Source organism: Melospiza melodia, chromosome 3 (genome assembly GCF_035770615.1).
Source record: "Melospiza melodia melodia isolate bMelMel2 chromosome 3, bMelMel2.pri, whole genome shotgun sequence".
Lineage (NCBI taxonomy): Eukaryota > Metazoa > Chordata > Aves > Passeriformes > Passerellidae > Melospiza > Melospiza melodia.
The window spans coordinates 35,920,388-35,946,802 of NC_086196.1; the positions used below are offsets into that span (position 1 = coordinate 35,920,388).

At 35.5% G+C, this 26,415-nt stretch overlaps 1 protein-coding gene across 20 annotated transcripts in view; it reads right to left on the reverse strand.

The window, feature by feature from the left end:
- SYNE1 (spectrin repeat containing nuclear envelope protein 1) overlaps positions 1–26,415 on the reverse strand; it is a 289,695-nt gene that overhangs the window by 161,150 nt on the left and 102,130 nt on the right. For all 20 annotated transcript variants that reach the window (XM_063151313.1, XM_063151312.1, XM_063151296.1 and 17 more), the window contains 17 exons: positions 24,899–25,066; positions 23,213–23,389; positions 21,819–21,959; positions 20,598–20,758; positions 17,684–17,834; positions 14,148–14,375; positions 13,507–13,605; positions 11,677–11,864; positions 11,447–11,570; positions 10,236–10,402; positions 8,854–9,007; positions 7,939–8,567; positions 7,098–7,277; positions 5,495–5,645; positions 3,866–4,024; positions 2,720–2,902; positions 1,361–1,462 (listed from right to left, as the gene is read on the reverse strand). In XM_063151313.1, the coding sequence (XP_063007383.1) occupies positions 1,361–1,462; positions 2,720–2,902; positions 3,866–4,024; positions 5,495–5,645; positions 7,098–7,277; positions 7,939–8,567; positions 8,854–9,007; positions 10,236–10,402; positions 11,447–11,570; positions 11,677–11,864; positions 13,507–13,605; positions 14,148–14,375; positions 17,684–17,834; positions 20,598–20,758; positions 21,819–21,959; positions 23,213–23,389; positions 24,899–25,066 (3,162 nt within the window). The remainder of the gene's footprint in view (positions 1–1,360; positions 1,463–2,719; positions 2,903–3,865; positions 4,025–5,494; positions 5,646–7,097; positions 7,278–7,938; positions 8,568–8,853; positions 9,008–10,235; positions 10,403–11,446; positions 11,571–11,676; positions 11,865–13,506; positions 13,606–14,147; positions 14,376–17,683; positions 17,835–20,597; positions 20,759–21,818; positions 21,960–23,212; positions 23,390–24,898; positions 25,067–26,415) is intronic.

Genomic DNA, 26,415 nt, shown 5'->3' on the forward strand with positions numbered 1-26,415 from the left:
AAGGTCAGAAAGAGGCACACAATGATAATTTTGCTCTCTTTACAACTGGAGATACTTACATACCTACAAACAGACAACCATTCTATTAAGCCTTAGATATACAATAATTCAAAGAAGAGATCCTAACTTATAAAAAGTCAGACTGCAAACTATTGCATTTATTATCCATTTCTGAAAAATTCAACAGTTGGTATTTCCCCTTTACTAATTTGCCATATATAGAGAACATGACCTACGCTCAAATAGCTTGATAAAAATAAATATCAATTGGGCAGTGAACCTTAAGAGCACTGAGGCTTAAAGTATCTCAGTATAAGACAGTTAAAAATTCAAGACAGTACTAAAAATAAGCTAGAATCTTGCCCCTTAACCTGTTCAAAGTAAGGAATATGCAAAATTATAATAGATGTTAGCTGAGCACATATAATACAAGTAAATCAAATCAGTCATAATATCATACTATATATAAATCAGATTCACAGAATCCTTTGGGTTAGAAGGAACCTCTGTGGATTCCTTTGTCCAAGTTCCCTGCCAAGGGAGGGTCAGCTACAGCAGGTGACATAGAAACACATCCAGATGGGTTTTTTTCCTTCTCCAGAGAGGGAGACTCCACAACCTCCCTTGGACAGCCTGTTCCAAAATGTGGGCAAGGCTTGAGTGTTACATTAACTTCCATTAAAACCTGATATGTATCAAGATATATCCCTGCCCATGGAAATTACAGAAGTCACCTTATATTTTTGAATTTCTGACATTAAGTTAATAATCTCAAATACCAATTTCTGGTATTTTAAATCAAACTGCCAAAATAATCATACTGTGGTTTTGCAACTGCCCTAGAACACAGCAATCAGTATCTGCCCAAAAGTTTAACAGCTCACCTTTGTGTTAATTGTTTTATGTTTTTCTTGTAAGAGCTAGTTCAGGGCCCTTATTCTAGTCCACGAAAGAATACTTTTTGGTTGACAAAGCAAATGAACATATTTTACGTCCTTATAATCCTTTCAAGGAAACAAACTGTGCATGCAATCACATGTGATGTGGCTTAATGTTGTGCAGAGTAGAGAATATCTGTAGTCTAATATTTTATCAGCTACATTATAAACTATTTATTCTATTTCGATTTATTAAAAATACTCCTACTACCCTTATGTTCACTTTATGACATACTGTTGATACAAAAAATCAAGGTTACCTAGAGAAATATGAACAAAGAATAGTTCTGCTACATATAAATAATAATGCTACATCTGTCACCCTGAAAGAAAAAGGCAGTGTGAGAAAGACAAAAATTTCAGAAGGGATGTTTTCCTGGTTATTTGAGCACAATCTGTGGTTACCAATGTCTTTATTTTACCTGAAGATCTGCAGGAGGCTCTTGAGTATGGGTCAGCTCTTTGAGTTCTGAAATTTTGGAACTAAGTTGCTCCAACTTCAGTTCTTTATTCTTGACTTCAGACTGAAAAATAGATGTGGTCAAAGTTTCATACTAAGCTACAAGAAGCTTTCAGACTTTCAGAAGTATTCTCCATGAATTTCAAAATTGAAGGAAAATGTAAACACAGCTTAGCAACCAGAGGGAAAAACACTGTGCACTAATTTTGTGCTCTAAAAATCTCCCATTTCTTTTTCCTTATTAGACTCAGTTCAGAGTAATTTTCCCCTCCTTTAAAATAGATTATAGCATTTAAAATGCTCTAAAAGCTTTTTTTTTTGTTAAAACTGGGAAAATAAAGATGAAAATGTCATTGTTTATTTGACTGGAAGTATCTACATGGGGTGTTAGGTTCCACTGAAGGATTAAATTGCCAAATTTAACATCTGCCCTGAATGCCCAAAAGAATGGTTAGGAGGTATTTTGTGCTAGGGAGGATATAATATTAGGTGGGCAGTGAAGAAAGTGATCACTAATTTGGGCCACAGAAGGAGTAAACTGATTGATGCTGTCCATGCTCATCTATTTCTGATTTTAGAAAGGGCAGGACCCTGCTGTCACCAAACTGCTCTTCCTCTTGCCTTTGCAAAACAAAGTGCCAAAAAAGGGTATTATGCATTCTGTGACTGTAAATGTACACTCAGTGATCACATCTGTTATTCTGGTCCTTCAGCACATCAACTACACCTGTGGTTTGGGTAGTCTGCTTTTACTCCAAATCAGTTTTAACAGCTATGAGTTCAGGTGGTTGGATGGCTACATAAGGCATTTGATAAAGCTCAACCTTGAGCAAAACACTGATTTATCAATGTTTATATTCTACCACAATTCTTGAATATGTTCACTGTGCATCTTGTTAAAGACATAATTTATTCCAGATGAAGTAGAATATGGCTCAATCTATGACTGACCTGGTATCTCTTTTATTGTCTGGACAATCTACTTTCCTGGATGAGGTCTTAGAAACTAGTCATTTTTTTTGCTAAACTTTAGCTTAAGTTGTCTAAAAATTCCATTGGTTTTTACTGGAACAGAATTCAGCCTAGAACCAAATATAACTGCAAGAGCCAAAATAACTGGAGCTTAGATTTAGAAAGATGTGCCATTCTTGTTTCTGTTAGAAGCAAACACCTTCTAATAAAAAGGACAGGAATGCTCTCATCTAGCTGTTGGGTGCCACCATTTAAACAGAGGTCTGCAACAGACAAGTCTTTTCTCTGGTTGAACATCACTTGACATCTTGGACCACAACATTTTAATCATAGATTTTTGGGTAAGAACCTGGAAATCTTTCAGGAGGACTTCCATTCTCTGACTGTTACTGAAGTTGTTGATGCCTTCATTCAGCTGAGAAATGCACTTATTACACCATCCATCCAGTTCATCTCCAGTTTTCAGGATGTCATCCCATAGAGACACGCTTACACTCAGTCGGTCAATGTTCTCATCAAGTCTTTCAGACACCTTTTAGGAAAGAAGAATATATCAATACCATTCAAAAATTAAATTTAGACTCTATTTTGCAGGCAGTTATAAGAAAAATGCATAAAAAATAATTGGTAAGCCTGGGTAAAACAATTTTCTTGCATTTAGTTCTAAGTTCTGAATGCTAATTTCAATTTGCTTACCCAGATCATAAAACAAACACAAATCTTATGTGTCCAAGTATTTGTATATTTTTTACTGGAAAAGAGTTCAATGTTCAAATAAACTTTATTTCTCAAAAAAAAAACCCCCTACATTTATCCTTCTTGTTGTAATGTAGTTATCAATAGGTAGAAATTCTTCAATGTGAGGGTGCTGAGACACTGGAACTGATTATCCAAAGCCATTGTAGATGCATCCATGGAAATGCTGCAGGCAGGTTGGATGGGGCTTTGAGCAACCTGGTGTAGTGAAAGATGCCCCTGCCCTGGGGGCAGGGGGGTGGAACCAGATCTTCAAGGTCCCTTCCAAACCAATCCATGATTCTGTAACTAGCTTTTATGCTATGTTTCTCTCCCGTAGCTAAGTCTTTTGCAACACAGTAATATTTTTTGTGTTTAGCTTAATGTAATTTCCTGCTGAACTATTAGTCCAACTTACTTCAATGAAGTATGATATGTATTAGGTGTGAGTCCAACCCAAATTCATGCTTGGAACTGCACAGTGAGCAAATTTACAGTAGTAGCATTCATACATTGCTGTAACACACCATTTAAAATCTATCAAATTGATGTCACAACTTCATGCATAGAGTGGACACCAAATCCCTCTGATTAAAACTTTGAGTTATACTTAAAAGCAAATTTTACTAAATAGTTACTCTTAGTAAATTATACTAAACAATTGTACTCTCAAATTTTACTAAACAATTGTACAAGAGAAATATTGTAAGCTTAGCCAAACTTAAAAACTATATTTGTCATATAAACATCAAATTCTTACATCTAGCCATTTGTCCACCACAGAGTTCATATCTGTTTTCAGTGCAGTGGAGTCACAGTTATGCACTCTCTTCAGTTCTGCTATCAAATGTTTTCCTTTATTAGTGAAAGTATCCAGGTCTTTTTGTTTATCACTCAGATCGTTCCTGGCAGCTTCATGCTGTGGACATAAATATTTGGTTGTTAAAAGAAATCAGTTCTCCAGGTACCCATCCCTAGCCCTGTGCTATGAATTTGTTAATTTTCATATCTAATATTTAACTACTCTACAAAATACAAAGCAACTGACATGGTTTTCTCATGAGCATAATCATATAGGATGATTGTTCTCATAAATAAAGCACACAAGTGGGAGTAAAAAGTTTTGAATATATTCCACTTGGTAACCAAATATTTTCTGGACTTAGGGAAATTTCATTTTTTCATTTGTCTTTCCATTTTTCATTACTTAATAATCACTTCAGGGGTTATAGCAAGGTAAACAGAGGGTGTTGCAAATAAAATTTAGGTTTAAAAACACCATCTTTACTAGATATTCTGGAAAATAGTACAAAAGTACAGATGAGTTCTGAAAGGAACTATACAAAATCTTCAGGGCTACTAAGTTTGCAACCCTAGCCATAGGGAAATATTTAATTTTGTCATTGAAAAGCTGAGATGCTGAGACCTGATCACAGTAAGAATCTTATGCTTTTTTCTACAGCAAGTACTAGAGAGTAGTACTAACAATAAGCTACTAATCTGTATGCACTATGGCCAAAACATTTATTGCACTGGAACCACTATCTGTGGCCAAGGCTGCAGCAGGGAATCGTCCTCAGCTCAAGGCTCAAAGGAATGATGTGGAAGTTTAATGAAATTCTTTTTTAGACTGGTGAGCTCTGTTCTGACTTTTTTATTCTTTTAAGATATCTATTAGAAAGAGGCCATAAATACACACAGTTTAGAATAAGGTTTATACAGATCTGACTGAAAGATTTTGAATCAAGAGCTCAAGAGCCTTCCAAATTAAATTACCCTCCAAAGGAACAGACAGAATTTAACTCAGAACTGTTTATCCTGGCAGGCTGATGGACAGCACAATTCAGTATCTTTGAAGTACAATCCAGTGAAATGAATACAATGTAAGGATCCAAATACCTTATCTCTGCACAATGGCTAGTATCAACATTATACACCACAGCAGAAGTCCTCTCAGGGAAAGAGAGAGACATAAAAATTTTACACATCAGAAACATGCAATTCATGATTTTTTGTGGCCTTTTATCTATTCCAAAATTTACCCAATATAGAAAAACATTGAAATATGTTGACCAGAACTATCCTTTCATACTATGAAAGGAATATATTTTCAATATATTTTATATAAAGAACTATCCACTATTTTCCACTTATGCTTTCTATATATTAAGAATATGCATTTCCATTAACAATAGATTAATAGATCTCACCAAAATGTAAAAAAGGGCTGTATTCTTCCCTCATCACAATCAGTACAATTTAAACTCTGAATGTCAGTATGATAAGATTTGACAAGGAGCTTAAACACATCTCAAGGGCATCTTTAAAAAGGAAAGTAAGTTCAATCAAAAAATTGTTAAAATTCCTCAAAGGAAAAATATGTCATTACCTTTGATAATGTTCGCCTGACATCTTCATGATCCTTCCACATGGATTTGGTCACAGAAGCACTGTTAGCACTGTCTATGACTTTCATTACTGTTGACTTCAAGCTCTGATATTCCTTCATCAGATCGATCAGAACACAGGACTGCTCCTTTCTGTAATATGAAAGAGCTGTTAGCACCACTTGCTGCCATGCTTCTGAAGGATAGAGAACATGACATAGCAATTCACCATGGGAAAACCAGGATGCAGTGCTAAACATGAATTGGGCAGCCAAGGAAATATGAATATCTTGGGTTTAGAAATCACTGTAGATCCATCACAAAACATCTTACTGAATTGCCATCTCATATATATCAGATACTAAAGCAACTGACTTCAGTGAAAGACTGAAATTGGAATTCAATCTTCTCAGTTCCCAAGTTTAACATCTTTTTGACTGCAAACACATTATAAAAATTGTGCCACTCACAGTTAATTTAAAAAAACCCAAACTTGTTTCTTTATTTCAGAGTGGTTTTTTGGTAAAAAGAAGCAAAAATAAAGACTAAAGTAATGCATGCTAAAGGCTGTATATTTTGTCCTCCAATTGTCAGATGCATGCTTTTGGGACTAAAATGTTATATTCAAATTACCTCCCTTCTACTGAGAATAAATTAGCCTTCTGCTAAAAACAAGCCTAATGTTTCCCCCACCCTCTCTCTAGGAAACCTTATTTATGCTCAGGCAATGGACAGAGGAAAAAGACCTACTCAATCCATTCCTGGTGTTTATATTGAAGAGAAAGAGAGAACTAATACTTTGGATATATGCAATGTCTATTTATTATAGCGTTTTTCAATGAAAGAATTTTGGGAAACATGACATTGTCAAAAAAGAGGAGCATCTGTTTTAGGAGCTGGCTCTTCTCTGAATGCTCCAAAGAGCTCTCCAAAATAAGCAGGTTCAGGATGGTCTAAAATTGTGTTTATGTGAGAGAGAAAACAGTGCTAGTTTTCTTTAAAGATGATCATGAGGCAGTTAAGACAAAGAAAAGGGTATGATAAAACTTTCTCTAGTTTCTTTAACTTCTTTGGTTATCAACTTTCATTGATAAAACTGATCATCTGATCATGTGTCATATACAAACTGTAACTGATTACACACTAATGATTATTACAAACCTGTCCCCTAGGACAGAAAGAAATACTTAAATTTTAAGATTGTTTAGAAACACTGAATAGAGAACTTTCAGAAACACAACCAGTAGGGAATGAAAATTTGTGCTAGAAGGAGAATATGTACTAGCTAGAGTGATAGCAAAAACTCAGTGGAGAATTCTTATCTTTCAGAAAACAATAAGATGCAATATAGCATGCATGTAATAAAATGTATATCTGTCACACTGTACTGAGAACCTATCTGTGGCCTTATTAATAGTATAAGTACAAAAGGTACAAATATTCTTGTTAACAATGTGCTTCCATCTTCTACTGAGTATTTAACCTACAAGCCCTGTTTTTCACTGTAACTAATATAGCAAGAAGATAATATGTTTCCCCATCTTCTACGTTTCCCCATCTTTCCCCATCTTCTCCTTTCTCAGCTTAAGCTAAAGATCTACTTACTTTTCATGTATAGCTTTCTTGGTGTCCTTCCACAGAGATTCTAAGCGATTTATCTCTTTGTCACTCTCAGGAGCAAGTGTGATATCTTTTTGGGCTATTTGTTTTGCTTTGTCCATGAGCCACTGGAGTTCATGCTGGTGAGAATTCAATTCTTCATCCAACTGGTTAAAGATCCTCAATCTGCAAGTTAAAAGACCATTAAAAGACCAGTTTCATATTTATTTATCTTCTTTTTTTTTTTTTTTTTTTTTTTTTTGCAAGAGAGAGGAGAAAGAAAGAATGAAACAGTTGTTCTTAGTGTTATTGTGCATAAAACTTCCTTTTTCTAATATTTCCTAAAATATTTGGGAGTTTTTTTCTGCTAGAACTGGGATCAGAATGTAATTTTTCTGATACATATACTGCTATATAATCATGTAGATATATATGTACCTCTGCCTCAAACAGCCACCTGGAAATATACTCAGATATTTAGATTAATACTTTATTACAATTAGTGTTTTTAATTCCATCATCCCTTCAGTACAATCTTCAGTTCTGCAAGGTAGAGATAGGTATGTTATATGGGATTTCTAATAGCTGTTTGGATCTTAGATTCATTAGGACAAAATATATTTTTGAGACGTAGACTTTCATGACTATTCTTTCAATATAAAAGATTAGCAGGACTTGCTTAGTGTTTTGTGCATCCAAATAGTTCACTTATTTACAAAATTTTATTAAGTAGACGCATATGCTTGGCAAGAAATAAAGTACCCAGGTAGAAAATACACACATGCCTCCACTGAATCATAAAAGGTTTAGAGATTGAAATCAAGTATGAAAGTGCCAATATTTTTACCTTTGCTGGAGGGCTTGTAGCGTTGTCTCCTTCAGGCCCTCCTTGTCAGCCTTTTCCTCAGTATCTTCAATGCTCTTCAGTAACTGCTCTTTACGCTCCATGAAAGATCTTTGCAAGGCTCCAAGAGCTTCTGCCTCACTTTGTTTGGTTCCCAGCAGGTTTTGAACTGCCTCCAGTTCCACACCCAGATTATCCACCATGGCCCTGCAGGAAGTTCTCTGCCCAGAAATGCTGTGCTTCAGATGATATTGAGCCTTAGTAAGGGAACCATCCAAACCAATAGCATCAGACTCCAACTTGTTAAGATCCTTAATAACAACATTGAGCTCCTTCTCCAGTAATTCAGATTTAGCTTTATCCATATTTCCTGTTTTCTCCACTGTCTGCCTCAGATGGTGGAGCACTCCTGATACAGCACTATGGCGCTCCAGGAATATTCGCAACTGATCCAGGGCCTCCTGTCTTTGGCTAGTTGTCTGACTCGCCTCCTGGAAGATCTGAAAGCAATCTTCAGTCTTTCCCTGCAATGTCTGCTGGTCCTCTGGGCTGCTGAAAGAACCCAATTTCTCTACATGCTCCTTCAGACTTTGTAACTCCTGCTTCTTACTTTCAACTTCCATTGAGTGATTCTATGGGAAAGACAGAAAACAGAGCTGAGTTTCTTCTTCAAATCAAGAGCTCAGTAAGCATTTTAGTACTGAACATATGAGCAAAACAAGTACTACTGAGGGGTTTTCAGTAGGAAAAGTTCAGGGTTACAATCTTGCTTTAAAACTGTCAAATAACGAGTCTGTATGTGACTGCAACAGCATATTGGTTTTCACACAAATAAATTACTTGCTAGTTCTAGATGAGGATTTAGCCAAATGCACTGCACATTTTCTCTGTCTTTAATATTTACATCCAGAAGTTTACCTTATTGTGAGATGCAGCTAGTTGTTGATCAGCTGTGTTTATCTCTGAAGTGGCTTGTAGTTCAGCAAGAAATTGCTTAATCCAGTCTGAAAACCTGAGCAGGAGATCATCAAACTGCCCATGCTCAGCAACAAGTGATTGAAGGAAGTTGATCCTACAGAATGTCAGATGTAAATATGAAAGAATTTGATGCAATTTAATCACTTCCCATAATCTAACCCACAGCTGACTGGTTAGCATTAAAATCAATGCCAGATGCAAGGAAAGTTGGAAATGTTACTTTAGTTTGCCATATTGATTTTTTAATTATGGGAAATAACATAACATTTGAAAACACCCTTGGATCTTTCCTGTTTCCACTCTTTTATTTATATCAACTGTTAAAGATGCCCTAAAAAAAAACCAAGGTATGTTCTTCAAATTTTCTTTATGGGTGTAATCCCAGCAAAGACAATGTTATTGATGGAAGCTCAACTTTGATTTTCAGTCATAGCAATTCTTGCCTATCATTTGAAACACTGAATTAAGGTAAAAGTCTCATGAATTTAGGCCAGGGGTGAGGAATTTCATATTCAACCTCCTCTGAAGTAGGAAAGGGTAAAGTCTGATCAGAAGAACACAATTCAAAAGAAGAATCTGTGCAGAGGAGCACTCAGCAGAACTAAGTACCAAGTCTAAACCTTGACCTTCGAAAAGACCTTGTCATTTACCTTCCCATTTCCCTTAGAAATTTTTCAACCTAATTTTCAACATGTAGAAGATCATTATATTGTAAAACAATTATATTGATAAAGCACCTAGAAGATTATGGCACTGATCAGGATCTATTATTTAAGCTACATTACAAATGGTAAAATATGTGTGTTCATCATGGAAAGAATTGAAGCCTAAATATATGATAACATACAGTTTGAAATAAAGGAGACAGTTTTTCTGAGCTTAACATGAGCCAGCAGCCTAACAACTGAGCATTTATAGTATTTATGGCAAATTAGAATTTCAAAGTGAGTTCAAAACTACAATAGTGTGGCTTTGCACAAAATAAAGCATATAACTGAAACAATGAAGAAAAGATTATTGGAGATTTTGGAATTTACTTGGAAATTGGAACTGAGGAAATGTAACATTGCATTCATTTCCTGCCCTACACTCCTTCAAACAGACTCTTCTAGCAAAAAAAATCGGAGGAGTGTATGTCAAAAAGACGGCATCATAAATGTGTGGTATTCTCCACCCCGCATTCCTGGGCGTTCAGGGATTGGTATTGACTTAAAACCTTTGTCTTCTAATGGCAATACTGTAAAAAAACATGATTTGGGATTGGGCTTTCTCATCCAGATATTGGTTACTTTAACAAGTAAAAAACACTCTGAAGCACAAACCTTTTGTCAACAATTTGTGGTAAAGCTTTCCACCTTTCATCCAGCTCTTCAAATTTGTCTTTAATTGCTTTCACACACTGCTTTGAAGCTGTTGGAAACAGCGACTCATTTAACTGTAAAAGACTCTCATAGACAGAAGTGTGGGACTCAATATCTGCTCGCAAATCCTGGGATAACAATGGAATGAAAAGCTTTTAGTTTAAGCATGGCACCATATACTGCAAAATAACAAAAACTAATAAAAAAACAGCTACAGACTTCCAGCACAGTACTTTTGAGTCAAGTGAGTGAGCAGAGGCAAATCCTTGGAGGAATTGAGGCCTATTAGGACAAACAGGTGCTCAACACCTCTCAGACAGCTAAATTCAGTAGGGATTCATCCAAGTTAGTATTTTTCTCTCCTTCAGGACAAAGTGTGACTTTTCCATACAGCTTTATTTTATGATGGCAGTGGCTAAAACTGACACAACATTTTACAATAGATTTTTGTGCAGCAAGAGAATTGTGAGGAAATGTTGCAAACTGGCTCAAACGAAGCAAAATACTAAAAAACCAACCAACCAACCAAACTAAACCCGCCAAAAAAACCAAAAAAACCCCAATAACAAGAAAACTAATCCCCAAACAAAAAACCACTCAACAATAACAACAAAAAAACCAAACCCAAACCCTCAATTTATTTTCCTTTTCTACTTGTCTTCAAGGAAGAAGGTATAAAAGATGTTACATTTGGCCAACTGCTTCACATTAATCTAAAAACAAATGGCAAAAATTCAAAGGGAAGGCACAATTTAGAATAGGATGAAAGTCTTGTGTTTGAAAAAATAATTAGAACCAGACTTCCATTGCGATTTCAAAACCTTCAAGCATTTTTTCATCTGAGAACCTTTCCTCACATGCAACAAAAAAAAGAAAGTAAGCATTGCCTAATAGAAGAATTTCCCTAGAGAAAGAATCTTCTAACAAGCAGACTGATGTCCTTCCTTGATAGATAATAGGATATATCCAGGCACTTTTTCCTTTTTACTTTAGCTGGCATATTATAGTAAAAAGAAATAGTAAAGTCATTGAGAAATAGCAAGTGATAATGAGATTTGTATGAGATTTGCAAAGCCCAGAATCGTCAGACTATAACTGAGCAATTCCTTCCTTTAAAAGACACAGAAATACACCAGAAAATGCAGGAGGACAGTATTTCAGTTGAAACATACCTGCAGTGCCTGCAGTTCACCTTCCAGTTTAATTCTGTCGGCAGAAACATACTGCTCTGCAGGCTTGCCTGCAGCTTCACACCCCTCCAACCAGGCCAGGAAGGCAGACAGCTCCTTCTCCTGCCTAGCAAAATCACAGCCTAGAGTTACCAACTCATCCTCTCAGTCTCACACACTGAGCCCAGGAAGGTCTCTTGTGTCCACCACAACAGATGTGGGAGTTTACTCACTTCTGCCACTGAGCCAGAAGATTCTCTAAGAAGCTCTGTTTCTCCTTAGCACTTTCCAGCACTTTTTCATATTTCTGCTGTAATGCTGCGACCTTTTGAGCAGCTTTTTCTTTGTGGGCCACCTTTCGGACACCGGCTGAGAGAGAGGCCAGAGGGTTGCTCAGTTTTTCCACAGTATGACAAAGGTCCTAGTGAACATGTAAAAGAAACAGAATTTACATATATAAACAACAGAGTTATGGTAGTAATGGTGGGGAAAATTCTCTACTTCTACTTATAAATTTGAAGCAATGCTACATCCATCAGATCATGAAGTCACTTCATAGCTTGGATATTGCTCAGGTCCACCCTAGGTACACGTGTTCCCAGCATACCAATGAACTGGATTGTTGTGGCAAAAGACTTCCCTAGGAACAGTGCTAAAAGGAAAAAGCTCTGCAACAAAAGAGTCAGATCTCCTGAATGGGCATGTGACACAGCATCATCCATGCAGGACAAAGCTCCACATTCAGGAAAAAGCTTGAGATTCCCTCACATCTAAGAGTTGCTCTAATTTATACAGAGTAAACTCAAAACCTCACTCCAACAGGTGAGGACTGCAAGACTTGCAGCCAATGTCATGACATGGGAGAAGCAGGGAAGAGTTACTTGGAACTTCTGTCAGCATTAGCTAAAGCTTTGTAGCTTTTTGTAGAAATGACATCTAATGTTAACTATATTTTCCAGTGTTGCTGTTTCTAGGAAGCTGGGAAACTTGTCCATATGAAAATGATTGAAATGTAGTACAGTGAGTTATAAAATCACAAAATGAAACTGATTTAAGATCACGAAAGCTCCAGCTCACAGGTGTAAAATAGTAACAATAGTAAGTTTTATAATTACAAGAAATCATATGTAGGAGGAAATGTTAATTATACAAGAATAAGTTGCTGATAATTTCACATCAAGATATTTAATGATCATGATCCCCTAAAGAGAACAAGCCCTTATAACAGCATACTCAGCATATTCATAATGTTTAAAAGTCAATAAAAATGATGATTACAAGTGCTGTCTAAATAAATTTCTCATATGCAAAATACTTTTCCTCAACTAGTATCAAGCTTTTTTGAAGCAGAAAGGTCAGGTCCTCCTGAAAACAGCCTTTGTAAGCAGTTATCGATCACCAAGTTCAGATTAAGTGCATTTTACTGCAAGAACAATATCACTATAGTTTTTTGTAGTATTTTCTTAGAAAGAAAGGCTATGATTATTGTTGAAAAAACATATCAGAATTTACAAACAAAAATACTACACCACATTCCCTGAGATGGGATTATTTGTAGCTTGAATACCAATCCAGTACTTGTTTTCTTTTTGTAATGGACTGAACCAAATATCCAAATACCCATGGATTCCTAGCATCACAGATGAAAGTTTCTAAGCTGAAACCCTGTCCAGTCTCTTAATTGCCCAAGTAAAACTGCTTCCAATGATATATTTTCTTTAATCACAGATGACCTATACTAAAATCAAAGTTTTCATTGGAAAACCTTAGAGGAAAAATGCCAAACAGACTTGTTTCTTCTGTTTTTCACAATGTTTTAGATGCACAAAGTTAAAATCAATAACCTGAAGGACAAAGTGGTACTTTTAGGCTTCTTTCCCCCTAGATTGGGGAAGAAACTTCCTAATCCTGTCTGAAAAGGTGACAGGCCACCCTTGCCTCCTTCTGCCTTCCCCCTGAGCTGTGTGGCACCTGGCAGCCCCTGGTCTGGGGTTTCTGTAGGGAGGTCAGTGTGGCACTGTGTCCCTGGGCTCAGAGCCAGGAACAGCTGGCCAGCTGCTCACCGTGCAGTCCTGGAGAGCTGCGTATGTTGCTGCTGCTGAAGAGCACGATGTGAGGGGCTCAGCTAGCTTAGCTTCAAATTCTGACACTGACTGCTGCACCTATAAAAAACAAAGGCAAACCAGAAGCTAAAATCAGCAGGAATTACATAAATGATTCTTTAAATAACATGTTTTAAATGTTTGCTGCTAAGAGAATTTTATATCCTAAGCCTTTGTAGTGCTGAGTGCCTTTTGAAATTAAAAGATGCTAACAGTGCTCAGTTCCTCCCAGATGGGGCAATAATAATATTTAAATTATTTTCTTTACAACCTTCTGTCAACCAAAGAATGAAGTTAAAAGTGTTTATAAGAAGTATGGATGTGGTTCAATAGTGCAATATCCAGGAGAACAACATAGGTTTTCAAGAAGACAATATCATTTTTATGTGTATAAAGTGTATATATTTTACTGGACTTCTGAGGCAGCCTTTTAGGTAATTCAAAGCACAAATTTATGTATCTAGGTCTCACAATTACCTTAAAAATCCAATTATTTATTTTAGTCCATCCTATATAATATGCATTTTACAGTCAATTTTAGAAAAATATAGAATAATTCTATAAATTGCTCCAAATAATCCATTAGATTTTTCATAGTCTACCTGTTTAAGACTTTCTTCATATTTCTGCTGTGCTGATGCATTCCCTGTGATTGTTCCTTCCAGTCTCTGTGCACGATCTCTTAGTTCTTCCCAATACCTTTTGACCTGAGTCAGTTTGGCTTTAATATGTGCACGTTCTCCAGAGGTAACAAACTGAGAAAAAGACTTGGCTTCCTCTTCTAGGTTTGAGATTCCAGTTATTTTACCATCTATCTCTTTATTAATAACCTAAAATGTAAAGCAATAGTAAAAAAATTCAACCAAAGTTTTTAATTATTAGAACAATATTTTCCAATCCCTTTTTCTTCTCTATGCTACAAACATCCTTCATCAAAAAATTACATAAGAGTTCATTGACCACTTGAAATTACTTGTTACCAAAGTCTTTAATATGACCTGCAAATACCCTTTTTCTTTTTGAAAAGGTTTAAAAGGTTTTCTCTGTCAAAGGTTTATAATACAGGCTGCCCTAAAACCAGTGGGTATGAGGAGGAACTAGAATTGGCTGAGGTGCATATTTTCAAGCAGACATGATGGTTCATATTTTAGCATCTCTTATGTCACAGGAAAGTAGTAGACAATTCTCTTTAAGATTAAAAATAAACAGAAGATGGAAAAACATGACTGTGTCACTGAAAAAGTATTGTCAAGGAGCTGAACCCTAACAGTTGGTTAGTTATGTTTAATAGGTTTTTAAGCACTTACCAAAAAAAGGTGCCATGATTAGAAAGCAGTAGAGATGGTTTTCCTTTTCTAATTTAAAATACTACTACAGTATAATAAAGGATAAATTTAATTAGATCATAGGTTAGTGTGAGTGTGCCCTTAGGCAGAAGATTAAATAAAGAACCACATTGCAGTATAATCAGGAAATCATGAAACAAGGGTGAAAACGGTTTTTTGGTAACTTTTTTATCTGTCCTGCACCTCAATTAGTAAATGCATAAAGAAAAACTTGCACTAGCTTTACATTTCAGCAGCTGCATAACACCAACTGTCTCCTATTATTCTGTACTTGTCTTATTACAAATTAGAGGCAAACTTGGCAGCTACATCATCCAAAAAAGAAACTCACAGTGTTTCTCATTCAGTGGCTATTTATTCAGTTGGCACCAATGAACTTGGAATTAAGCTCTTTTTTTTCACAACAGATTTTGGGGTTTTTTTAAATTACTGCTTATATATAATTTCCATATAGCCCTCAAAAGCAATGGAAAACACCCATTGGGAGAGATTTGAAAGATCAAAGTGAGTTCTTTGTAATTGACATAGGCAACAGCATTCTCACATAAAAAAAAAAAAATTAAAATATGTATATACATGAAAGTAACCAAAAACTTTCTTGAAAATTCACTCTCAAAGCATAGGCAGTGCCCAGCTTCTAATACAATAGTGATAAAAATATGGTCTCTTTCTTAAAAAGCCATTATAAAGCTCAGGAGTGGCTTGCTGCAACATTCAGTCAAAAATTAGCAGGGTAACTGTCAGAAAAAAAAAGTGGTGCTATAAGAATTTATAGTTTCTCTTTACGCAATATATTCTGAATTAATTTGGATTATAAAATATCTTTTTTTGCACAAGAACATGTTGCTGAGGAAAAATACTGGATTTGCAGCCCTGAAGCTGAAATTATCTAACAATGCAGCAGATACAAATGAGGCAGTGCTTTCTCACTCCTACGCTATTCTGTTAAATTCACTCAGTTACATAAAAGAAGGTGGATAATTGAGGCTTTCAAACTTGCACCGAGTCTGCCACCAATGGCAACTACTTGTGATAACTGTCATTTTGTTCCACCAGGAATTTCAGAAAAATGTGTAGGTGAAAATCTGGCTCTGCTGAAGTCACTGGGGCTTTGCAATCAGTGTCACCAAAAACAGAGTATTTCCACTACCATGTAGGATAATTACATTCAGCTGACCCCAGACTTTTTATCTGGTCAGCCAAAGGTGTCAAGGAGCACACTATTTTTTTGTCATTTGCCCTATTTTGAAATGCTCCTTACTAATATGGGGTAGTAGAAATTATTTACTAAGTATGCTGATTAGTATTGTGAAACAGAGTAGCTCATCAGGAAACTGAGAAAAAATCATAGCCAACTCTTCAAAATCAGGCACAAAGCAAAGCTGCTGAAGCAGATCTCTGGCTACGTACATGCACTCGAGGTGAGATGACAGGCTTCACATGTCACAGCTCATAAAGCCCATTAGCTCACCTGAGGTACAATGATGTATCCTATGCCTTATGTGGAGCATTTTCTGGTTTATGTCTGTTCATTCAGGTGTTCATAAACATCATCTGCTGGCCATGGTGCTTATATGTGTAGGAATTATGATGAATTTTCAAAAACTTTCAATGCAGTGTAAAAATGACTGCTTATCTGCATCTACAGTAAGGATCAACCTTCTGGGAACTTGGTTGGAATAGGCTAGTAGGACTTAAGGCTCCATTTATACAGACAAGAACTGACATACTGCAATGCAATATTAGCATAATTTGATGCACTTATTTTCTTTCTTAAACACTGGAATCCTAATTATTGAAAAGCAGGACACCACCATAATATATGCCAGTGGAATAAGTATATACATATTACTTCATAAGGAAACTGTTTTTGAATTGCTGTGGTGATGAAGCAAGAATTCAAACATTGTTTTGTTATTCAATGATGAAGTCAAGAGATTTTATTTATTTAGTCTTTGTAAAGTTGCGAACAAATTAAGAACAGGATAATGTGTTGATAAACTGCTTCTGTCACACGAAACAAGTGCCTATTGGATCCTTTGGAAATAGTGTCAAGCTGGTCTGGAAGCAGCTGCACACCTGTGCACCTCCTGAAGAATAAGTAGGTCACAGAAAAAAGAAAATGGCAATGTGCACTGCCTATTGAAAAACTCTGCACCCTTAGAAACACGCTATTCCAGAGAAAGTACATTTCCATTTGTGGAAGGATACAAAGTCAGCCTTGAGATTAAATGCTTGGAGACAATATGCACCTCAGTCAGCAATTAGAAACTAAACCACTGTGTCACTACAGGAATGTACATGGAACTGAAGACAGTGCAAATACATTCACAGTAAATGTTACGTAGGTTTTCAAGCTACCAAGAGCAATAGTTTCTTTATTAATTCAGCATACAAGATACATAAATTAAGTGATAACTTTAGCTTGCAAGATTAAAATCAAGTTCTATAGCCACTAGCTGTTGTATGTTAAAAAAAAAAAACAACAACTTTTATTTATGTATCTATTTTGTTGAGATTACTCAAAAAATAAGAAGGGTATAAATTATGTTTTTAACCATACACATGAAGACTTCATATATGTAAACTAAACACGAAAAGAGAAGGCAGCCTCTAAGAATTTTCCTTTAGTTTATATAAGACCTTACTGCTTGGTATATTTATGTATAAAATGTGCCATCATTTCATCATGGTACTTTTGAAACATGTAAAATGTCTCTTTTCTCATTTGGCCTCTGGCAAAATAACAGCTAAATGGGCTTTTAATGCTGAACATAACAATAACTAATCACCTTGATTTGGCTGATCTGTATGTCCAAAGGAGATGATGATGTTTCCAAAGTTTCCAGTTCTTTTTCTCGTTCAGCTATCCAGTTGGACAGAGCTTCAAAATTATTGCCAAAATGATCCCACTTGTTTTTCACCATTTCCATGCTTTTAATACTAAAATTAACCAAATCAATTAGAGAGAATAAACAGTTTAATATAATGAAGCTGCCCATATTCTTGCTAAAATAAAAATGGAACTTATTCAATCTACGGGGGGTCATTTTAAAAAGTTCTCATTTTAGAGGTTCAAGTTGTGCATCTACATTCAAACATGGCTCTCTATTGGACCATGCACCAAAAGTAAAACAAATGCATTGAGGGGACATCAAGAGGTAAAAGAAAGTACAGCTTTATTCAATAGCTGTACAAGAATCTCATCATAGTGGGAAGAGAAAGGAAAAGGAAAATCAACAGGATGAAATTTCTATGAAATAATATGGAATGGTGATTACATCAGAAATATAAATATTTAGATAACTGAGTGCATAAATGTTCATAATTTAGTCCCTAGACCGGAATGATTAAAACCAGTGAAATGTGGACATACACACAGTCACCAATGCTTGACTGCTTTATTGATCTTGCTTTTTTATAACAGTAATCTCCACCTCTTATAGGAAGTTCATGTTTGCTGTGGCAATGATTTCCTATCAAGCCAAAGAATCAACCACAAATGTGACTCAACTCCCTCAGAGTTAGTAGTTTCACATTATAGGTATGTTAAACAGAGACAGATTATGACTGATTTTTCTATGTCTAGAATTGCAACCAAAGCACCTATTTTTTTGTCACAAGCAAGAAGGCCATTATACATGGCCTAACAGCAATAACTTCCAGTATACAAGTTTCTGCTCCTTTCAAGTAATTGAAACCAGTGCTAATGTAGGCTCTGCACACAACTTGCAAAACACACATTTTCTATTTCACTGAAAATATTAAAGTTTCATCATAAAAGTTTGAATATTACAAAATTTCAAAATACATTTTCATTCTAAATATAGCCTAAAAACCATTCCACCATAAAAAGTTCTTAACTTTCCCTCCCCTTCATTAAAGCTAGAGGAAGCTTTAAGAAAAGATGTAGCCTAAAAATGTAAAAGTTGGTCATTTTATTTTTTCTTATTTATTTTCAAAATTTTTTTAAAAAGTCAACAGCCATTTACTTATGAGAGTGTATGCAAATTCAAGTTATTTGTAGGAAAACAATGTGCAAAAATATTTCACTCAAGTCCAGCTTATGAAAATACAGCTGGAAATCAGAATCCAGGGACCAGATCAGTGGCACAACTGCTGTTGCATTCCTTCAGTGGAGTTTCTTTAAGAAAGCCACAGACTGTAAAGAATGCAACCCCAAACACACTGCACAGCTCTGCATGATTGCCTTGGAGGACAGATGGGCTAAGTTGTTACAGCAGCTGACTGTGGAGAAATGCTCAAACTTTTCTCTCCTTTTCCAGTTCACTGGCATACTGTGTAACTTAGGAGTTTGGAGTAACTTCACTTTAAATTACTTGGCCAAGATTTTTATTGATGATGCAAGTTAAAATATAACTCTTACATACTTACTATGAGTTCTGTAGATACCCTGTAGATAGTTGTATGTATTTGCATCTTTTACAGAAGGCATTTAGCTTTTTATTATCTGTCACACTAACACAGACATTCTGTATAATCCATACATTCAACTAAAACCTATTTCATATCTACACTGAAAGGGTGTATCAATGATGACTTTCATTTATAAATAAATTACTTTATTTAAAAAGCAAATATTCATTGCTGGAAGGCTAAATTTCAAAGATTGAAAAATCACACTAGTTTTCTCTCTTACAGTGGAGAAAATAATATGTAAAGTATTTAGCAAGTGATGGTAGAATTTGACTGCAAATCACTCTAGCACTTCATGTTGGAGAAAGCATTACATAAATGGTCAGACCACCATTTGCTGCACAGGCTAGTTATTCTGGTTAATAGCTGTTCTTTCACATCAGGAAGAAAATGGCACTGAATTAAAATCCAATAAGCATGACAGTAGTCATTATGAGGAAAAAACCCCAATTGTTTGGGTATTGCCCTTTGCTCATATTCTGTTCAAGGTGATGGTACCTGCTTAATACAGTAAATTATTCAAGAGAGTAATTCCAGTAAGATAAAATACAAATGGCACAGGTATCTATGACTTGTCTATCAGATCTAGTGTATGCAAAAATACTGATTTCATACATACATACAAATGTATCTGTATAGGGATAAAATGAGAATAGCAACATTATGAATTTGAGTAACAAGTTCAATAACTGAATTGAGAGAAGGGAAAAACTTTTTAAAAATACAAAAAGCTACAAATATTTATCAAGCTTTCCTTGGAGTATGAACCTTTCATTTTTAAACAAAATCTGGAAAATTATCTTTTTTTTGGCAGCAGAAGCAGCTTTTGATATTGCCCGTGAAATACAATCTGGGCATTCAGCTTAGATGAAGGCACTTCTTGACACTCCTATAGAGAAAGTGGAATACTGAAAAATGAGGCAAATGTGGTAAGTGTGCTGCTCTAATACTCTGACACTTTTTCTCTCCAAAAGAGTCCAGTACCTCAAGAATGAGCTCAATTATCCCTTCTTCACATGACTGGGGCTTAAAGATAAGTGACAGGTTTAAGGTAACTAACTTTTATGAACTACATAGAATTAAAAGAAAACAATTTGTTAGTTTGCACACACTCTTTTGACATATTTGGTACCATAGCTTTGTTATTAAGCCAGAGAAAGCAGTAAATGACAGAGCTGATGAGACAACACAAAATGCTGACAAGGTAGTCTAGAAATCTGATACAATTTTATAGTGAAGAATAAATATTAGGACTTGTTAAGAACATACTCTTCTTCAAGAGTAACTTCCATTTTTTTCACTTGTTCTTGGATTGATTTTGCCTGATGCTGAAGGGACTGCTTGTTCTTTGAACCAAGCTGTATCTCAGAGGAATTCTTCACCAAATTCTCAGCCTGTACTGCCATTGCTTCAGTTTGTTTAGAAAGTTCCTGTAAGGATGTAATACGTATTAATACAACCATAGAGTTTCATATATTTACACAAAAAGTATTTTTCCTCAATGTTTACCCATGTCCTACATGTATATTATGAATGTGTCAATACATAAAAACAATCTCTGAAGGAAGTTAATTTTATATTACATTTGAGAAAAGTCCATTTGAGCAAATTAGATTGAATTAAATTTATCAAGGGATGCTGCATGTGCAAGTTTTTAACTCAAAAAAATCAAATTTTCTTCTATAGCTCTTCAAGTAATTTATTTTTTCATTGTACAAGATAATATACATCTTTACTTAATTTTTCAATTCCACCATTCACCAAGTGGATTTTGCAGTACCTCATATTTTGTATTCTCACTTCATTTAGCAATTATTTTCTGTCACAAACATTAAACCCACACACCAGAAAAATTGATGCTGAGCATAATCAAGGTAGGTATAATTTATTATTGGCTTAGTCAAAGGTTAACAATGGCATGCAAACCACGGCACTTAGGAAAAACAAGCACTATTATTACTTCTGTAGTAGAAAATAAACTGGGCTGGGATAATTCTGTCCTAATAAGGACAAATGGCATGTTATGGCTCTTCTCCATGGGGAGGGTGGACGTCTTTCCTTTTTCTTCTCAGGTCTAAGAGTGCTCTTTGTCCCATTCCACACAACTTTGCCAAAGTGCACCCTAGTAACATCGACATGCAAGTGCTCGACACCGGATTACCAGCATAGATGATTATTGTGCATAAAATGGGAAGTCCTCAAATAATATTAACTTTCAGCTTCAGATAACTATATCTTATATTAACTAGAACTATAGATACCTATAGCTTATATTAACTATAAGCTTCAGATGCAGACTTTGAGATATCCTTTGTGTTTTTTTTCACAAAATGACTTTTTACCTCTGGGAAGTTTATGCAATCTCTCATCTGCATATGCAATTTTCATGGCCATTAATGGGAAACCATGCAAGGATTGAAGGCAATACACTCAGCCCATGTTAAGAGGCAAGGCAGAAAGACACCTCAGTTCCTGCATTTCACACAGTACCTTTGTCTGATCCAGTTCTGAGGAGAGGCTCTCTAAACTGCTAAAATTTAAGATACGTTCAAGTACAGAGCTTGCTTGATTGAGATATTTTACTACTGTTTCTTTGTCTCTTTCAAACTGCTCCCATTTATTTATTGTGACCTAAAAAACAGACAAACAAAACCAATAAAGGAAAACAAGGAGATCAAAGGAGAGAAAACAAGATTTTTCTTGTACGTTACTGAAAGAGGAAAAAAGAGAAAGTCTTGACATAAAATAATTTTCCTTAGAAGCCATCCACTCAACAGTGAGTAGATGAAACTCTTCTAAACCAAATAAAACTTTCCTTGAATGTTTGCTGATTCATATTATGCTGTGCAAAAAAAGCACCATTCTCTACGTTGCCAGCAGTATGTAAATCTTATGTCCTGTAAGAAATCTAAAGTAATACATGTAGACATTTAGGGTGACAAGCAGTAAAAAATATCAAAAGGATTTTTAATTCCTTTACTGAAATAAAATAGAGTAAAATGTTAGAAGAAAATCCCTACTCACAGGAAAATCACACATAGGGACCCATTTGCTCTTTTCTGATAATGCAGAATTATGATTAACCCACAGCATTTAATTACCAGTCATAAGGACTACTACAGCTTAAACAATTATTTTATTGATTCTGAAGGACAGATTAAGACTTTAAATATGGGATTTTTTAGAGAAAAATTTTATTTCAATAATTAGTGCTTATGTTAAGAAGTTACTTGAGGTTTATTGATCATGTTTCTCATCTTGTGTTTTCTCATGGGAAATAATTTTGGTGACTTTAAACATTTGCATGGAATAGTGACTATTTGGATTAACATTCTGCTCAGAAACATATAAAGAGCAAATCAGATACGGGTGCAAGAAGCTATAAATTCTAATCCCAGTTCAGTCCACGATTAGTTATACAAGCAGAAGCAATCCATTTGAATTCCCCGTGACTTTCTCCTTCCTTAAATTTAGGATCACGGCATGTATTTCACACAGTAGTTGTGAGGATTATATTTGCACATCAGGTGTTATAAACCTAATATCCAGCCTAAGGACACTCAACTAAAGAGCAATACCATCTTTAGTAACCAGAAAAGAGACATTAAAAAATAAATTCATGGATAAATGATTTAAAACTGCTAACTATTATGAGTGAATAGTCGAGACTTTTAAACACTTCTAGCCTGAATCCTATTTCTTTATTATTAAAGAGGTATACAGTTTCAAGATGTTTTCATAGAAAATCCCAAGGACCAAGAGTTAAAGGTGAGAAAATTAGCTCAGTTTTTTGATATTAAAAACATTGGCTTTTACTAAGTTTAAAAAAAGAAAATGAGGAAGAAGTAAGCATGAGGTCTTATTTCCAAGAGCAAAAGACTCACCTGCAGTTGCTCTTCCCGTTTCTCCATAGTCTGCTGCATGTTCTCCAACGTTCCCTCTAATTTTTGTAAATCCTCTCGTACTGTGCTGGGCAGTCCACCTTCAATCTGCAGCCGCTTGGCTTGGGAAATCTGCTTTTGCACATCTTGCCTTTTTGCACGGAGTCTTCTTGTCCTTTGCTAAAAGGATGCATCCAACAGGAATGATTACTTACTTCTTTTGAGCCCCTTTGGGAAACTGGAACTATGCAGCCCCTTTCTGCTTTTGCAGGGGTATGCAATGAGAGTTACAGACAAAGGGACAAATTGGGGCAAGTATTCTTGAGAGTAACACTCATCAAGTATATGTCCTAGCTTCCAAAATGTGAAATGCTGCCTTTTGTGGCATGTGCATGGAGAAAAAGAATGAAAATATGGCCATTTAACCAAAACATATTTGAGAAAGCAGAAACTGCAGCAGTTGAGCAACCACAGCAGGAGTCACAGGTGCATGTACTCCTCATGACTGAATCCACGTCTGCTCTGCACTCCTGAGGCACAAATTGGAACCCCAGATTGAAAAAAGCAATCTATCCGCCTTCTTAGAGAGCAGCAGGGTGTGGCTGGGTTGTGTAACTGTCCTGGAGGTCTTTTTGATTTGTAGCACTATCAGAAACTCCTGAGAATACATTCTCTCTCCTTTATAACATGCCTGACTCAGCCAACCTTGCTAGGTAAACTCACAACTAGCTCAATTCTACTCTGGGGACCTTCAGGTCTGTGTCAAAATCTGTTTCTGCCTTGGTAGACTCCATACCACAAGGAAAAGAGCTCAAGGAGAAGTTAACTATTTCTACTACCTCTCCTAAAATGGATAAGGAATGTGGAGTATTTAAAGAATTAATACAAACCTTAACACATACAATAGTGCTTATAAACACCAAAGAGTTTAGATAAGACACAAGTAAGACTTAGTTAGTTATGGGTCACACACTAAGCCGTCTGACTCCACAGAAATAGATATTAATATAAAAAACTGAAATAATAGCCAAACACTGGCAGTAAATGATTCCTATTCTCAATAGCTCTGAGCTGCTCAAGAAGTTATTTTCCCATATTTGGCCTTAAAAACCATGATTCTTGGTGTATGGAAGCCATACCACTGATTATTACTGTAGCCTGTAGATGTTTGGATCCATTATCAGTGCATTAAAAACCTCTTGTTCTACTCCTACAGAATGGAGGCCCATCTGTCACAAAAACAGCTATCCAGAGAAGGAAATGAGGCTAGAGCAACACCTTCCCTCCAATATTTAGAGTTGGGGCCACATCAAACTGCTAAAATAGAGAAATTTCCAAAGAATTGTGCTCAATTTACCATGATTGAATCTGAAATTCAATCTATAAAAAGGCAAAAATGGTGAGTCTACATATCTGCAGAGTACATTCACCCAAAATTTATAGTGAATGAAGTTTTTTTTCCAATGTTTTGTGTCCCAAAACCCCATATGAAATAAAACTTGATAATTAACACTTAAAAGATACTGAAAACATTTTTCATTAAAAGAAATCTATTCTAGGCCATATAGGACTGTTTCCTTTATAACCCTTTCGAGTTTAAATATAAAGACTTACATTAATGGACATAACAAAATTTTGTAATTACATAAATTAGTATTTAAAAAAATTGGACATGAGTAATTGCCCTACCTGATGATGAAGCAGTAGTTGCTGAGCTTGTAGTAAACTTTCGGTATCCAGGATCTTTTCAGCTTCTGCTTGGACTTCTTTAGAGTTGTTGATCAACTCTTCAATTGCACTTTTAACTTCTTCTTTGTACTGGACACAGTCTCCAACAGCACCTAAGGTATTTTCAATCTAACATCACAGATAAATGTAAGTATTTCATGTTGAAAGACACATCTATATTTTAAGGGTACATTTATATTTGCAGTACCTTTCCAAAAACAGTGATTTTTTTTATATTTAAACCATTTTTATCTCCAGCATTTTTGACACCTTTAACTCTACATTGAAAAAGTGTCCCTAGGCTTAAAATGTGACTGGGGAGAACTGTCTTGTTCAAGCATACTCTCTGTTACACTTCCAAATGACAAATAGCTACTTATGTGACAGCTGTGACAGCTACTTACTGGTGATCACTTAGAAAACACACACTCTCCTCCCTTATCCCTGCAGGCTGACCCAGATTCCAAAACACCTGCACTACTCAACACATAAACACACACACACACACACAAAATTTTGCTGCCATTTGGACTGTCTTGTGTTTCGGTCAATCACAAATACACTGAAGTGCTGAATTACCCTGGTTTTATGGACCACAATGTGCATGTGCTGCAGTATCCAGTCTCAGCTTGCAACATTTTATAAAGAAAGAGGAGTATCCATTAAACACACCAGAATGGTCTTTATTTGTGTGATTCAGCTGAATTCATGTGGCTCTATTCCTCATATAGTTCCTGTGATTTAGGGTTTTAATCATAAACACTTCTAGATCCTTTTCCTTTTCATTTTCATGTTTCTTTCCTTTCCTTTTCACTTTGGAGAGTCATTTGAACTCAAGCCATTTAATTTCCTGCTGTATAAATATTTAGGTTTTAGTCTCCAAAAGTATTGCTGAACTCTGGCAATGCCCAGCATCAGTCCTTGCCTAAACAGTCTCATCCATCTGATTAACAAGCTTTATAAATAGTATTCTGACTTCTAAGAATCAGTAGTTGTTTAACTATAATATAGAGTGCCATTTAGATTATGCTTTTAGATTCAAACCAAGTATTTACGTCTATTACCCTCATTAAGTTATTCTCATTGACTTACATTTAGTTCTGACTTTTAGAAGAAACAAAAAACAAGTGATTTAACTCCAAAAATGACCCCCCAAAAAACTAAAAACAAAACAAAAGACAGAAAATTAAGCTTTTTGCAGTCAAGTGGAAATTACATTTCTTGACCAAACTTTCCAAACAGCTTTCACACCACAGAAGTTTAGAGAACTTTCAATAAATAGATAGGAATTTTATACATTTGAAACTCCTACAAGGTCTCCACAAGAACTGACATCAACAGTGAAATTCTGGTCTGAACTCTTTCTCTTTCCTGAACTCTTTTTTTGCTTTTAAGTGGGCCTATTCAACCTTTTAAGTGCAAGATTCTGTTTCACCTGATTTTTCTTTTAACTGCATAAATTGTGAAGCAGTAACTTC